This window comes from Epinephelus fuscoguttatus, linkage group LG1, assembly GCF_011397635.1.
Source record: "Epinephelus fuscoguttatus linkage group LG1, E.fuscoguttatus.final_Chr_v1".
NCBI lineage: Eukaryota > Metazoa > Chordata > Actinopteri > Perciformes > Serranidae > Epinephelus > Epinephelus fuscoguttatus.
In genome coordinates this window covers 39902420-39917286 of record NC_064752.1, presented here as the reverse complement: position 1 = coordinate 39917286, position 14867 = coordinate 39902420, and the positions used below count along the sequence as shown (strand labels likewise).

Genomic DNA, 14867 nt, shown 5'->3' with positions numbered 1-14867 from the left:
TCCTCACCCATTAGCTCCATGTGAACGTGTGCATGGATGCCTCCTGCTGCCACAGTCATGCTGTCATTCACACGGGGCAGACTGCCACAAATATTAGATAAGAGAGATAAGAGAAAGCCTAAGCCTGTGCAGAGCACTGGGGACATCATAGACTCACAGTGAACTCCCTAATGCAAAGAGGCGCATATTGTTGCTTTCAGACAGAACTGTTATCTGCAAAACCTTTCAGGAGTTCAGCTAAGGAGACGTTTGAAGAGTTGAAAAGCTTTTGAAACTCATAGCATAATTCCTTGTTAGAGCAACAATATACAAACTGGTTCAGTCCACAGATGAGCTCAGAAATTCGCAGAAGCGTCGCCTGGTGTTATGTGATGATGTGCGATGGAGATGCCAAGTCCTCAGCTTTGGGTGTGTTTGTGTGTGTGTGGGCGATTGGATTAGTGGTGTTTGGATCATCACAGAGATGGAGCACGGTGAATGTTGTGAAAGTGATTCACGGATGACATAAGACGGATGAAAAGCTAAAATACGATTCAAAGCATCACTATGTTTTTCAGTTGAATAATACCATTCATTCTCAACTCGTTCACTTCGCAGAAAATCTGTTGTTTACGCGGTTGGAGCCTGAACATACATGAATATGTTGAAACATCTAAGAAATGAGGATAAAGTAGGATTTTGTAGTGGTTGTAATCTCTGATTACAGTGTGGGCAATGCTGTCATTTTTTGCAATTTGGAAACAGTTGCAACGCAGGTGCTGCCAAGTTCCACTAATCCATAAAGTATCAGTACCTAAATACATATAATCAATGACATGAGAGGGGATAAGACAAGGTGAGAAAAAACTGCTTATTTTCTTTTTTCAAATAAATAATTATGAGAAATTACAAAGACAAGACTCATTTCAATGAAATAACCAAAGACAAAGAGGTTCAAAAGAAAGAAAAAAAAAATCAGAAAGGAAACACGGTCATGTGAAGTGAAAACTCAAACTACAGCCAGCCAGTCCCAGGGATTACATTATTTTTTTCAGTAATAAGCGCATTAGGAAACTTACAGTGGTCTTAATCTGCTCATAATTAGCGACGGCATGGAAAGAAACGTGGTCCTGCTGGGGCCAGCCAGCAGAGAGCTAACGGTAATGTCTCAGGACAGGCACCAGACTCTGGCCTACTTTGTGATGATGGATGTGAGAATCCTTTTGTACTGAACTCCAAACTATGAAACCATTTCGAACACAAGTTGCGTCAAGCTGCTCCGTGTAAAATTAACTTATATCATAATTTGTATGTTGTATGTTAAGGTCATTTATGTCAAGACATTGTTACTTTGAAAAGAGCCACACAGGCTCCGGATTTAATATTGTAGCCAAACAACAACCACTGACAGTTTGTTAAACCAATGTTGAAGCATTTGTGAAACATTGTTGAATCTACTTCCTAATCTGGCATTGATTCACCATCACATCTGTGACACTGTGACTGAATACGGAAGTAATTATGTAAAGTTAAACATAAAACTAACTGAGAACAACTGGAACAAAAAAAAATCAACAGTGGTGTCTCGTCAAATATTCAACTTAAATACTGTCACTCTCAGTTCCACTTTATCTACAGCCAGGATTTGGTCTTTTATTTTGAAAAACTGAAAAAGATATATTTGAGCTACATATATGTCTATAAAGTGCAACATTAAGCAACATGATACTGACAGTGATGTGCATGCAGGTCTTTAACATTAAAGTCTCAACTGAACGTTTTGCTATAGCTACTACTAATAGATATTTTAAATTTTCAAGTGTAAATGTGGACAATGTAAACTTGCTTATCAATTATACAATAATATGACCTTAACCGAATCACATAATGTTGGTAATTACTGTTCTACTACTCAATATAGTTGACGCTTTTAGGATTTGGAAACTTTGTGACAATTGTGGATTTGTCATAGCACAACCCAATCCCCAGATAAAATATTTGCTTTGTACAATTCTGCCAAACACAAATACGTTTAATTCATACATTATTATGTAGCAGATAAAACTTTATGTTTCAACAACGCTGGGGTTAACATGGGGTTGAATTTAGACACAAAAACCACTTGGTTATGGTTAAAAAAGGTCATGTTCATCTTGAAATTCCCAGTTTTGGGGGCACATTCACGCCTGGGAAAACAGGAACGGGTTGCTATAAAAACACCCATGTTTGGAGCCTAATAAGCTGCTAAAAACACAGCAGTGACTCACTAAAAATAAATGGTTTTGTTGTTTATGGGCAGCTTGGCAGGCATCTCATCTTGGTGTTGCGCCATCCACCATCCTCTCCACCTCCCAATGACAGAGTCAGCTCATATAATATGCCACTTTAGAAATGTTGATACGAAATGTATGACATGTACAAATGTAACAAAACTGTGGTTTGCAGAAATGTACCATGCTGACATTTTCTTTGGCAGCTGGGCAGTGTAGCATACTATAGACATTTGAGCAAGGGCATCACTTTGTGTTGAAAAGTAGTGGGGACATAGGGGCTACGATGACGAAACATTTTTAAACTGTCATCATAAGCAATTTAAGGCAACTTAATGACGTCAGGGTAGATAATTAGTGTGTTCCAAGGCATGAAAACTGTGAGTGTAATTCTAAATATCTTGTTAGGATAGATTAGTTTGTGGCTGGGTTGAGCTCCCCGTGCAGGGTAGGCCACTGTTAGCAATGCTAATCAGCTTCGTCACCTGTTTCCCACAGGCCAGTGGAAAGAATGTAAGGATTGGTGCGCTTAAGAGCAATACTGGACTAATGCCCTCATGCCTTCATAACTGTAGGGTGTGCTGCAAACCTCTGGACAGCAATGCTGCCAGGTCATTGACCCTTAAGACTATACAATGGCCATGTTAGCTCAGAGTGAAGCGTTATAGCCAAAAGCTCAGTGGAGCTGCAGCCAGATCATAACACCATTTAACCGTCTAAACTGTGAATATGGATAGCCAGCAAGTCAGCTAGTTATAACAATACAAGCACCACACCATAATACAAATTCAAGAAATTGGTTTTATATTTAAAAAGCCAATTAAAGACAAGAAGCCTGCTCCTCTTGCTAACAGAAGCTTACAGGCCCACTGAGACCAATTTGGTTGAATCAAACACAGTAAGCTTCTCACAAGCACAGATACTGTGACATTAATATGAGCAGAAGCCCAATCAGCATTATGTTATTTAATTATCTACTTTATATACTGTCTGTCAACTACGACACCATTTGACTAAACCAGCGTATAGGATTGAACATGCTGACTATTTTAACTGCTAGTTAAAATTAGTATATGCAAAATATATATTGGTGAAATAATTTCTTACATATTCAGATGAAACCAACCTGTGTGCTGAGGTGAACAGGCTGCATGGCCACAGAAAATGTTAAAAAACAAAGAATGGGACAGGAATGTTGCTATCAGTTTGTCCGAAACCAAGGTCACATTTGTCAATATGACCTCCGACCTCAGGAGCAATCTGCTTTCATGGGTCTGACAGGGGTTGCCAGGCAATACGAGATAGTTAACTTCACACTTTACACAACCACAATCAATTGAAACAAATCTCCAAGGTTAGGATTTGAGAAATTTGCTGTGTTATACACCAGCTACTTCACAGATAAGATGATTTATTTTTTATATAGAATAATATGATAGAATACAACCAGAGTCGTCCTGATATTCTTGGATGACTAGAAAATATCTGAGATGAAGGTAAAACCTCACTAACACCCAGACACACACTCTCACACACACACATTTCTTACCGCTGTGGAAAGTCTGGAGGCCAGCGTCATCTCCAGGTTGCCTTTGAGCCCCAGCAGTGCTGGAACCAGGATGAACACCTCTGACACATTCGTAAACACCGTCCAGTGCTGTAACGACCACCATGTAATGTCAGTAACACAACATGGACATAATGAACATAGTGCCACATTAAAACAGGACATATTAGATTGACAGAGGCACAGTGCGCACACAGTGTCACATACATAGAATCTATCCTTAGTTGGGAGCAGATAGCCTGTGCGACCTTGTTCTTTAATATTGATTCAGTGGTGAAACCAGACCTGTATGATGGACCAGATAGTGTGTCTCTACAGACCTTTTACACTATGTATCATTTTAGCTCTCTGCTCTCCTCTAACAAGATCAAGGTCACTGGGACTTCATGCTGAAATGATTTATCATCCTCCTCTTCTGGCTCCCATTCTCCCCTTCCCCTTGAGATCCCCCTCTTTCACCTTTACCCACCAATCTTAATTTAACACAAAAAGAGTGGGCTGCCTCATCCCATTAAAATGGTGTATTACAAATGACTAGTTATGATAATAATGTTATTACTTAAAGCAAAAATGTAATACATTCAGAGCACATCTTTGAGTCAGAGTCTGCGCTGGGATTGCCTGCACACAGCTCTCAACATGGAGGTGGCTGAGCCAGTGGCTAGCAGCTAATGATGCTAACAGCAGCAACATTGTTGACAGAGCTAATAGTAAATGGAAACTGGGGGGTGGACGATGGTCTGAATGTCGTGTATAGAACCTTTGATATTCGTGTCAAAAAACATGGGTAGTTTACACTAATGTGGAATCCTCTATCTTCATAATTACTCTATAATCCTTCTCTGCAGGAGTGACCTTTTATGTAAGTATAAAGTTCTAAGTCATATTCTTTTTTAAGATATTTTAGAGTTTCTAGCCTTGTTCCAGACCTCTTAATTGCTGTCCACGCATTTGATTTCTTCAGTGATTTAAAGGTCTGACGTTGTAGCTTTCAGCTAATGGCTGCTTTCCCTACTAGACAGAGTCAGCCAAACAAAGCTTTAGGCATAGGAACATCATCTTGCAAAGGAGCTTGCTAGCTACCTTGCTTCACCCATGAAGAGCAACAGAAGAAAAATGGCACAATGCATGGATAACATGGATGGAAATGTAGACTACATTTTGTTCTAAGTCAACTTCAGGAAATAACATCTCATGCTTCTATGATTGCTGTAAAAATGCTAAGTAAGGTGCTCAAAGCAATCGCTACCCCAGGTCCTGCATTGACTGAAAATGACGTAGAGTGGACACCCCCCCACCAAAACTGAATTTGGCTAAAATGAACATAATGTCAGGCGTAAACAGGTGCAAGTGAAATAAAATGACACAATGGCACCATGATGATAGAGAACCCATATTATATCATGCACCAAGATGGAAATACTGACAACAAATCCAGTTAAGTATGGCAAATCACTAAAGCTTTTTTAGCATTAGGACAATCACCACCCTGTGTGGCCTTGCTGCTTAGCCAACCTCAGCATAAAACAGTATATTTTGCTTAATGTATTAACCCCAAAACCAAAGTCAGCCAAGAGCTAAGCCAGCTAAATCTAAAGGGCAACCTGGGCAGGTAGTGGGCTTGCTTGAGAGACTCACAAATCCTGTTTAACACATGCAAGAGAACGTGTCTGCTCAGCTATGCATCCAGATCCAAGTATATGGCCTTCAATGAAATTTATAGTTGGTGTTATTAGACCTGACCCTTGACAACCTCCTCCCTGGCTGCTGGCCAGCCCTTGAGAGGTAGGTTCCCTGTGAGTCTCTGGGCTTGTCACCGTCATGAAGTGCTTCACTCTGCTGTGCCCCCATTAGAGTTCATGCAGTGATGGCAGGTTTGTGGTTTACTGGCCAGAGACAATGCTATTGCTGAGGCTGTGGCCATCGACCTATCTCCAGTAAAAATGCTTATCTTTGGGGCCAGTCCCACAGGCCCTCAGCACTTACAGTCCAGCCTGCCCAGAGCTGAATCAATATTCACCGAGGCTGACACAGAAAAGAAAAGCGTAGGAGAAAATAGACGAGGGGAGGAAAATAGAGGAGTAGCTGACACTGAAGCTACATACAAACACTGCTGGCCTGCATTTCTCACACCAGCAAGCTTGTGTTTCTGTTTCGCTATGTTGCTCCCACTGTGCATCCAGATGTACAGCACTGAGAAGGGGTGTCGTCTGCAGTTCACTGTGTGTTGTATTAGTAGGCGTGGCACCAAAACTCCAGAGCGGGTTAAACTCCCTCTGTCTATCCCCTTGCTGTCATCAGGCCAAGCAGAGCTCCTTTCCAACAGCCAGCCCCTCAGCTTGGCTCACTGCCTTCTGCCAACCCAGCAGCCTTGTGAGCACCTCTGTGAGCACTCCTCTCTTATTTCACAGCCGCATGTTTTCAAGCTTTCTCCCCCTCTTCTCTCTTCTACTTCTGTCTCACTCCCCTATCTCCCTCTTTGCCTCCCCTGTGGTGATATATGTTGTTGTCTCCATGGAACACTGGCTCCAAGCCAAGCAAGCCCTCCCTCCTCACGGCCACCTCCTCGGTTCCAGGAACTCTACTGGACAACCCCAGTACCTCTGTGTACAGACCTATAGGAGCTCTGGTATGCAAGCCCCACAAGGGCCGGGTTGCCCGGTTGAGTAACATGGCCCAATTATATTTGTGATCACTGTACTTGCTGTACTAAGTGGGAAGTTATAACTGATGGCATACAACGTCAACGCAACTCCGGCAGCGTCACAGAAACTACTTCAGGTGGTGTCTGTTTCAATGGATGGGACAGCTCGGGTCCAACCTCGTGTGCAAACACATGCCATGAAGGGTAAAACTATCATAGCTGGGGCCAAAAGTACTGGACGTGCTGGAGCTGAACCTGAAAGATGAACATCAGCTATGCAGCAAGACCTTATTGGCATTCAATTGCCTAAATTGTCAGCTCATTACACTCTATTTCCATCTTCAGTAGAGATGTTCCGATACCATCTCTTCCCTTCCCAATATCAATTCCCAACCTGAACTTGTGTATCGGCCCATACCCAGAACTGATCTGATACTACTGTGTTAAAAAAATTACTAACCCTGTATGAATGACAAATGATTGCTATCATTGATGTATGGCATGGCTCAGGTTAAACTGTTTGTGAACCACACAATCAAATGAATGCAGGGAATGAATGCCATAGAACTTCCATCCGGTGTAAAATATTGCCAACTTGTTGACATATTGCCACAGTTAAACAATTTACCAGAACTTCTTTGCCACTCTGAAACAGTATTGCCAATGGCTGCACAGTGCAACTTTCTGTCTAGGCCACTGTTTTACAGCTGCAAAGTAAAATTGATTAATGAGAAAACTTATGTTTTATCCAGGTGTAAAACTACACTGTACTTAATCAATGATTTGCGTGGTATCGGATTGGTGCATGGACCTGCGTAGCTACTGATGCCCAATCCAGCATTCAGACAGTATTGGAGGCATTTCCAATTCTGGGATTGTATTGTAACAACTCTAATCATTTTGCCATTGCTTCCACAGTAAGTTATTTCCATGGTGGGATTTGATTTTCCTTAACCAATCACTAAAGAGCAATGTATTTGTCTGAATCTAACATCATTTTAAGTCCACACTGATGTGTAGCCATGCTAACATACAAGCTTAGTATGTCAGTATGTTCTTAAAGTTCTAAGAATAGAAAGGAGCAAAGTAAAAACTAACTACAATGTTGGCTGATACTGAGGAGACATGTTAATCTAGAACAGCCTTTATGGCAGCATCTTCCTTGTTTATAGCCATTGTGGTCATCATCGTTGTTATTTACTCCCCATTGGTTCCGGCACACAGCTTAAGAATGCTTGGCAACAGCTTGACAATAGCGTTAGTCCTGTCTAATTGACTGACGAATTAGTCAACTTGAACTCTGTGGAGTTGGCGGATTCCAAGATCTGGATGTAGAGTAAAGTTACTAGTGACACACATGCTAAGGAGCATTCAGGTGAAAAGTTGTCATTGGAAGCACTGAATCTCCCAGACATGTATACAAAAGGTATGATCAGCCCTTAAGCTAAGACCTAAAGAGGCCAGCGATGTGGACTGCTGGTGTCCAGAGACCAGATGAGGGAGGTTAAGGGTAAAGCTTGAACTATCTGACCAGGGGGAGTGCAAATAAGTGACACGGGACCCTCCATGGATTCCTGAGGATTCTGGACAGAGTGAAAGATTAGCCAGGGTTTGGGACAACACAAAAGCATTATAACCTGTTAATCCTTTCTATCTTTATCACTCATCCTAACCAAGTAGCTGTCTGGGATAGCATGAGGTGTTAATAGTTGTGAGCTGATATGTTGTTAATGATTGTCAGGACATAATACCTTTGGCTGAAAGAAATGACCAATATGAATAGAAGGGCTAAAACAAATTGCTGGACACCAATGAAAGTTTAAAAATACTTGCACTTGTTCCTTATACGTTTCATAGTTTGGTGGCATTGTTTAGGAAAATCCTGGGATGAATGGAATACTTATGATGCATACAATTTGAGCATCAGTTTTGTCCAGTGAACGACTCCGGGGTTGGAAACCAGTAGTAGCTGGAATGATGATTCAGTCTGAGGGAAGAAGCCCACGCTCTGGTTTCACAGTGGAAAACCAGGCAAGTGGATGTGGTTGGACTAAAATGGTGTCTGGTGGGCAGCGAGGGCTTGGCTGGTGTTAAACCATTGTGTCGACTACGATTTCCTGTTTACTAGTGCTTGTATTTTTAGACTGTTTGTTTTTTAGGCTGAAGCTGTGTCCCACTTCTTGGTTTTGGCGCTGGACAGACGGCTAGATACTGAGGCAGACATACACATGATTCATTTCATTTGAGAAAAAAAATATTACAAACAAGTTTTTTTTGCATTCTTGGTTTGTTGCGCAGAGGAAGAAACTGTAAGTTTTAGAATCTAAAATTGTCTTGTGACTGATAACAAATCAGCAATTTGGCTTTTGACACTGGCATTTCCAGGAAAACTAGCACCCCATGACCTTTATGAACCACACCTAACCTTTACTGCGTAACCAAAGTGAGCCGATCACCCTCAGAGCCCTAAGTTTCTAGCCCTGGCTGGGGGAGACTGACGGACAGTTTTAGGTCATTCTGCTGCCAAGTCACTAAGCAGAACTATGCAAACGTCTCACTTCTCTATACCAGCCTGGACTGTCTTTTCTAGGCCAACCCTGAGTGGGAATGAGGCCATGAGCTCTGTGTGTGCTGTCCATAGTCAAAGTTACCAAAGAGGTCACATTTCAAAGAAGCCTTATAGAGAGTGATGCAAAAAGCCAAGTCACGCACCGGTCCAAGCCGCAACTTCAAAACTGCAGGCCAGACAGACACATGAAATGAAGGCTCTAGCATGTTAGAGTTTCCAAGCTTACATTTAGCAGAGAACTGGTTCAGTCTGACCAAACCAGGGAGAGAGGGAGAGAGGCTGAGAGAGAGTTAGACAATTACCTTCCTGCAAGGACAGGGGGGGATTAGCTGAGTTAGCGTTTCACAGTGTCATCGAAGGGGAATTAGGCAGCGAGACAACCCTGCTAGATGCTCAGCTGAACTGGTTTCAGGATGACCTCCCCTTGCATCTCACTGCAAGAATTTCCTCAAGGTTTACCCATAGGAACAAGCATGGCTGACTAGAAGGGAAAGACAAGGCCCTGCACCTTCTATGTCTCCTCTTTCCCAGCCTCACCTCTAAAGGAATGGTGTGCTGAGTGTTTTGGAAATTGGAGAGACCGCAGCAGCATGGTGCCTAAGTTGAGGCAGCATGAAAACTTTGACCTCAAACCTCTGCATTCCTGGTTTAGTGACGATACCTAACCACACGGTAATAGAGGCTTTGACATTGCATTTTGTTTTCACTCTGACTCTAGCTCGACAGCTGCCGTTTCAGGTGCTCAGAGAAAGTACACTCATTCCCCTGCCTCTTTTGCTTCCTCAATGTGCTGAGCTCCTGGGGTCCGCCATGCTGGCATCAGTATGCGTGTACACAATGTGCTGGGACTGGTCTCCTGGCAGCCTGACACCTCCAGCTTTATCTGCATCACAAGCTGACTTTAAAGAAATATATGACCTGTTAGCATAACTTTAGCCTGCATTTCCACACTGCACATTGACGATGACTGCTACAGTGTGCCAACAGGAAAAGAAGGAAAAAGAGTAGTCATATCTTTTCCTGGAGGCCGAGTTGTTACTCTGGCTACACACTGCACTACAATTAGCACCTTCTATTCTTGTTTCTATTAGAGCAAGTTAGATTTCAAACAGAAGGGTGTGTGACATATATTAAAACACACGGTACCGGCATGTGCCAGCCCTGAGGACAGGCAGGCCTTAGAGGTGAGGTTATGTAAATAGCCTCATGGTGTGTGACGGCTGCCCCACCCATCCCCAAACGCATGCTGTCAGGTAAGGTCGGCAGCACAGTGACAGACGCATGCTTAGGCGAGCGGGGCTTGTTAAACCAGTTCATTCAAACGCTCCCAGGGCCCATCTCACAGTGCGGCTCCGCACACACGCCTGGAGCACCGGCTCTGATCAGAGGCACAACTGTGACACGTCAGATTAACTTTACGTAACTTGACGTAGCTCCCGTTGTTTATCAGAGGTAACGGGACTGTGAGAAAAGGGAATAAAGTGGAGACAGCTTACTGGATTGAAGTTGAATGAGTGTTTCTAGACATCTGAATCTAGGTATCCTGTGATATCAAAGTGTCATTTATAACATCTTCCGCTACCAAACCCAACTATGGTAACATTACTTGCCTAAACCGAACTTCTGTACTACACTTTAATCACTTAACTTTGCATTAAGGACCTAACGTTATTTGTGGAACACTAATTCACAGGATTTCATATGAACCATTGTGTGAGGTTATGTTGAAAATGACCATTTACTAATTAGAATCAGAGCCAAGGACATTCATAAATATATGTTGTGTGCTCACGCTATAGAATATATTGGGATCACTCACCTGGACAATGTCTAGCACCATTCCAGCTGCCACTGTCCCGAACCCGGCCAGCAGGAAGGGGAACACCACCTGCAGGCCAATGGAGAAGGAGGTCTCCTTGAGGGGTGCCGGTGGTTCTGGGCTGTGGTCGATGCTGGTGTCATCACTCTCGTTGCTCTGGCTTGCGTTCTCCAGCAGAGCGTCCTCCTCCCGCTGACCTTTGGCGTTGGCCCGGCAGTCCAATGCCACCACGATCTCCGCCCTCTCCTCATCCTCCCCAGTCTCACCGGCCCTCTCGGTGAATGTTGTGACCTCTGTGAGTTCGAACTCACCCCCGGACCCTGGGCTCACCTCCTCGGGGCCCTTTGTAAGGATCACCGGGTGGATGGAGCAGTTGGAGTTGAGGAGGGCCGGGGTCTGGAGGCCTCCCTCCTTTTTCACCTCAATGTCCCCGGAGGACATGTCGATGTCAGGGAGTTTGTCTTGTTCTTTCGACCAAAGTACCATGCGGAAGCCTTGGGAAGACAATGTGCTTGACAAGAAAAGGTCAGGTTACCTTGGCCTAACAGTTTTGGGGAAGTCAGAATGGAACGGTCCACCTGATCTGGTTTTGAACCTGATCAGTCCAATTGATTTATCCCATTAAAGAGGCTTACTGGGAGTGGGGGTCGCTACTAAAGACCAGGAGAAAACTGCACTGTAGGAAAAAACCTGCAGCAAGGCACATGCAGCCGTGTGTCTGCAGAGCCCGTGTTCCTGTCGGTGCTTCGGGAGCAGAACCAGTAGGTTCTCCATTCACTGCAAGGTGCTCAGGGTAGGCCAGCGAAAAAAAGAAGAAAGCATACTGGTTCAAAACAGAAAAGAGAGGAAAACAACAGGCTTGGGGACTCACCACAGAAATCCCCTCCAGTCACTTGTCAACAGTTCAGCATAAGCTAAAGAAAAAATAAAATCAGAGGTCTGAAGTACTCAGATTGCTGCACAGACTGGTTATGCTTTCTGCCCAATGGTCATGTCAGACTGGTGAGTGTACCGGGCTGGGAAGGTCTCACCTTACACCACGTGGCTGCTGGGAGGTTTTCCTGGGAGATATTTAAAGGTCTGCAGTATGAAGATTGAATTACAGCTTTCGGAAAGTACCTCCCCAACCAGAGTGGACAGTCACCTGGGAAGAGAACAGATTCATTCATTATGCAGTTTTACATTTAAACATCTTTCCCTTCCATTCCAGGTTAATTTCAGAATATCAGTAGGTAGCAGATCAAGACTGTTTCCTGACAATGTAATGTGGATGCCATTATCCATACAGAAATACAATTAAATCATAATAAAACAACTAACTACAGCACACCTGAGCTTGGATTGCCTAAAAGACAACATGTAAGAGCTGAAAACTGCTGTTCAAGCTTCCTTTCCCTGGAAAAGAATGACATTTTAGCAGTTTGCATTTCCCTTATCACAAAACAGCAATCCTAGATGGATGTAGGCTAATGTGCAAATTGTATAACAACCAAAAATATCTTGATGTTTCAGGAATATTTTAAAAATATATAACACACAAAAAGCATAAAGTCACTACATTATATAATGCAACTGCTACAATCTTGAAAAATATTTAGACTTATTAATAGATGATCAAAAACTCCCATAAAGTTCATTCTGACTATCTCAAATGCTCTCAGTCCTTTCAATAGACTATATAGCATCTAAGCCAAACAGAAACCCACTTCACTCCTCACTGACACTGTGTCAGCAGTGAGAAGAGACCAACAGTGAGTTTTAAACAGCTTCATTCAGTGCCTAATTTCCTCCCAGCAGCTAAAAATATGCTACCATGAGCAGAGGTACTGAGTACATCCTCTGTAACACAGTGTCACACTAATGTCAATTACCCACAATGCAAAGACAGTAATTCCTGTCACATCTTTCAAAGTAAATACCCTGGCCCTATTACGAGTACAGCCTTTGTTATCCTCAGGCAAATTCAAAGTGACAAAAGTAAATGTACAGCAAAAGTAAATTTATATTGAGTGTTTACCCCTATAGAAGTAGGAAAAAAGCAGATTTTGAAACCTCATTTGAAAGACCCATTTTATTCATGAAATGGAATTAAAGGGGAATGCCACCTAATTTAAGAATTCCACAATGCAAGGCAGTCATTTTAATATATATTGTGATAGTTTTTATAAAGTGTTATGGAAAATAATAACTTTATAAACGACTCTCTTCTCAGTGTTATGGATACAGCCTTGCCAGTATGCTATCCCCATGGTCTAAGAAAGTTAAATCGATATATGTAAACATGAGCTACTTTCTGTCAAAGCCAGAAACCAGAGAAGTTAGTGTCAAACTTGTGGTGTCATCAAGTACAAAGTGTGGAGCTGCTTCATAGAAAATGCATGGGACCCTGATTTTGTGGATCCACGGAATGATTGTTTGGTTTTTATACCCAAGTGATCACAACAGAAATTTGAGCTATAGCACTCCAGTTTTCGGATTTGGGATGAAGCTGTTAATGTTAATTAATATTTTCAGACCGTCTCAGACAATAGGGATAATGTGCAACTCCTTTTTAGGCAACAGAAGTGTCAAATGAAGGAACATTTTTTTAACACTGTCATGGAAACAGATGCGGGAAGATCTATGTCTCTACCAGTCATACAGAGAGTGCTGGTACATCTAGCACCCTTTTCCGTTCTCGAACCACAGCATGTCACCATAAAACATCCTGAATCTTATATCAGCAACGACTGATCACGGAGGATTTCTTGTGTGGGTGATCAAAGCTACAACATCAAATCTGGTAGAGTATGTTAAGTCCCCCGACAGACACATGTCATGAAGCAAACTGTGTATCAGCCCTGACTCAACAAAATAAATACAAACTTTTATTTTGAAAGCCAATCTACTTGCTTCTGCTCTGGTTGCTGCTGACCTGACGCAGCTCTCATCCGCCTGCATGTTGCGACATCCGCACACAGACTTTGGCTTTCCCCGCTGAAACAATTCTCTGTTTAGTAGTCAGGACCAATACCACCCGAACCCAACATGGCAAAGGCGTAAATTAGTGCTCCCCTGGTCAGGGCTGAATAGACGAGCCCTCCTTTTCTATTCTACTGCTCATTTAAACAAGGGCAGAGGGCTTTCTGTTCCAACACCGGGCTCGAGCTCATGTCACTGCCACTATCACCACGAGTATTTAACTCTTGAAAATAAAAACGCAAACGCACTAGAATCTTCCATCCTCTATCATCACCATATACTGTACACACACCTAGGGTACAAGCTGTGCTGAGCTGTTTGAGTCGCCAAGTGACACATTCCGTTAGATTACGTGACTGTCACAGCCGGTCTCTCTCTGTTCTATGAACAAGCAGCTAAATGTCCAGCAGGTTGTCAGATAAAAAGCTCCTCGGTTACCTTTCAGTGTCAGCAGTCCCGGAGAGGAGAAGCGGACAGACCGGAGTGATGAACAGCACAAGCACTTCGCGTGGCCGGCTGCTGGATGTATCCTCCACCTCCTGGTAACGCGCTCAGGCTGAGGCGTGGACGCCGGTGCGCACGCCTTATGTACGGTACCGGCTCTGCACAGCTGCCTTAATGGTTAATGCTGGTTAATGGTTAAACCCTCCCTCCCGCGCGGTTAAGGCTGTGTCCCAGTCTCTCCCGACCCCCGTCACATTGCACCCGTCCAGTGGCCCCCGCCGCCCGGCTGCTTGGATGCGCATCTATAATACACCCGTCCGGTGCAGGGGGCCAGGAAGCCACAAGGCGGGCCCTCCCTCCACACTCTGAGCTGACGATACAGACCTCCCCCCTCCCCTCGATGACCGCCGCCACCACCACCACCCTCCTCCCACCACTGGTCTCCATTGCGCACGTCCCCTCCCTGCACCCTCGTGTGTGTTGAAATTTGTGCCCGTGCGGTGCCAGTCTCCCCCACAAGCCTGCTAATTTACTACCAGGGGGCTGAGATACAAGTTTTAATTTAACAATAGATTCCTGACTGAATGGGCACACGCGCGCATCAGTACAGTGTA

The 14867-nt window shown here is 43.6% G+C and overlaps 1 protein-coding gene across 3 annotated transcripts in view; it reads right to left on the bottom strand.

The window, feature by feature from the left end:
* slc41a1 (solute carrier family 41 member 1) overlaps positions 1–14466 on the bottom strand; it is a 33233-nt gene extending 18767 nt beyond the window's left edge. Inside the window, exons 1-4 of one of the 3 annotated variants that reach the window (XM_049579944.1) lie at positions 14248–14466; positions 11880–11992; positions 10849–11762; positions 3799–3906 (exon numbers count right to left, since the gene is read on the bottom strand). In XM_049579944.1, coding sequence (XP_049435901.1) covers positions 3799–3906; positions 10849–11334 — 594 coding nt within the window. In that variant the 5' untranslated portion in view covers positions 11335–11762; positions 11880–11992; positions 14248–14466. Of the gene's footprint in view, positions 1–3798; positions 3907–10848; positions 11993–14247 lie in introns of all 3 variants that reach the window. The other 2 variants (XM_049579935.1, XM_049579952.1) reach the window with 2 other exon arrangements.
* Between the last annotated feature and the right edge of the window lie 401 nt (positions 14467–14867).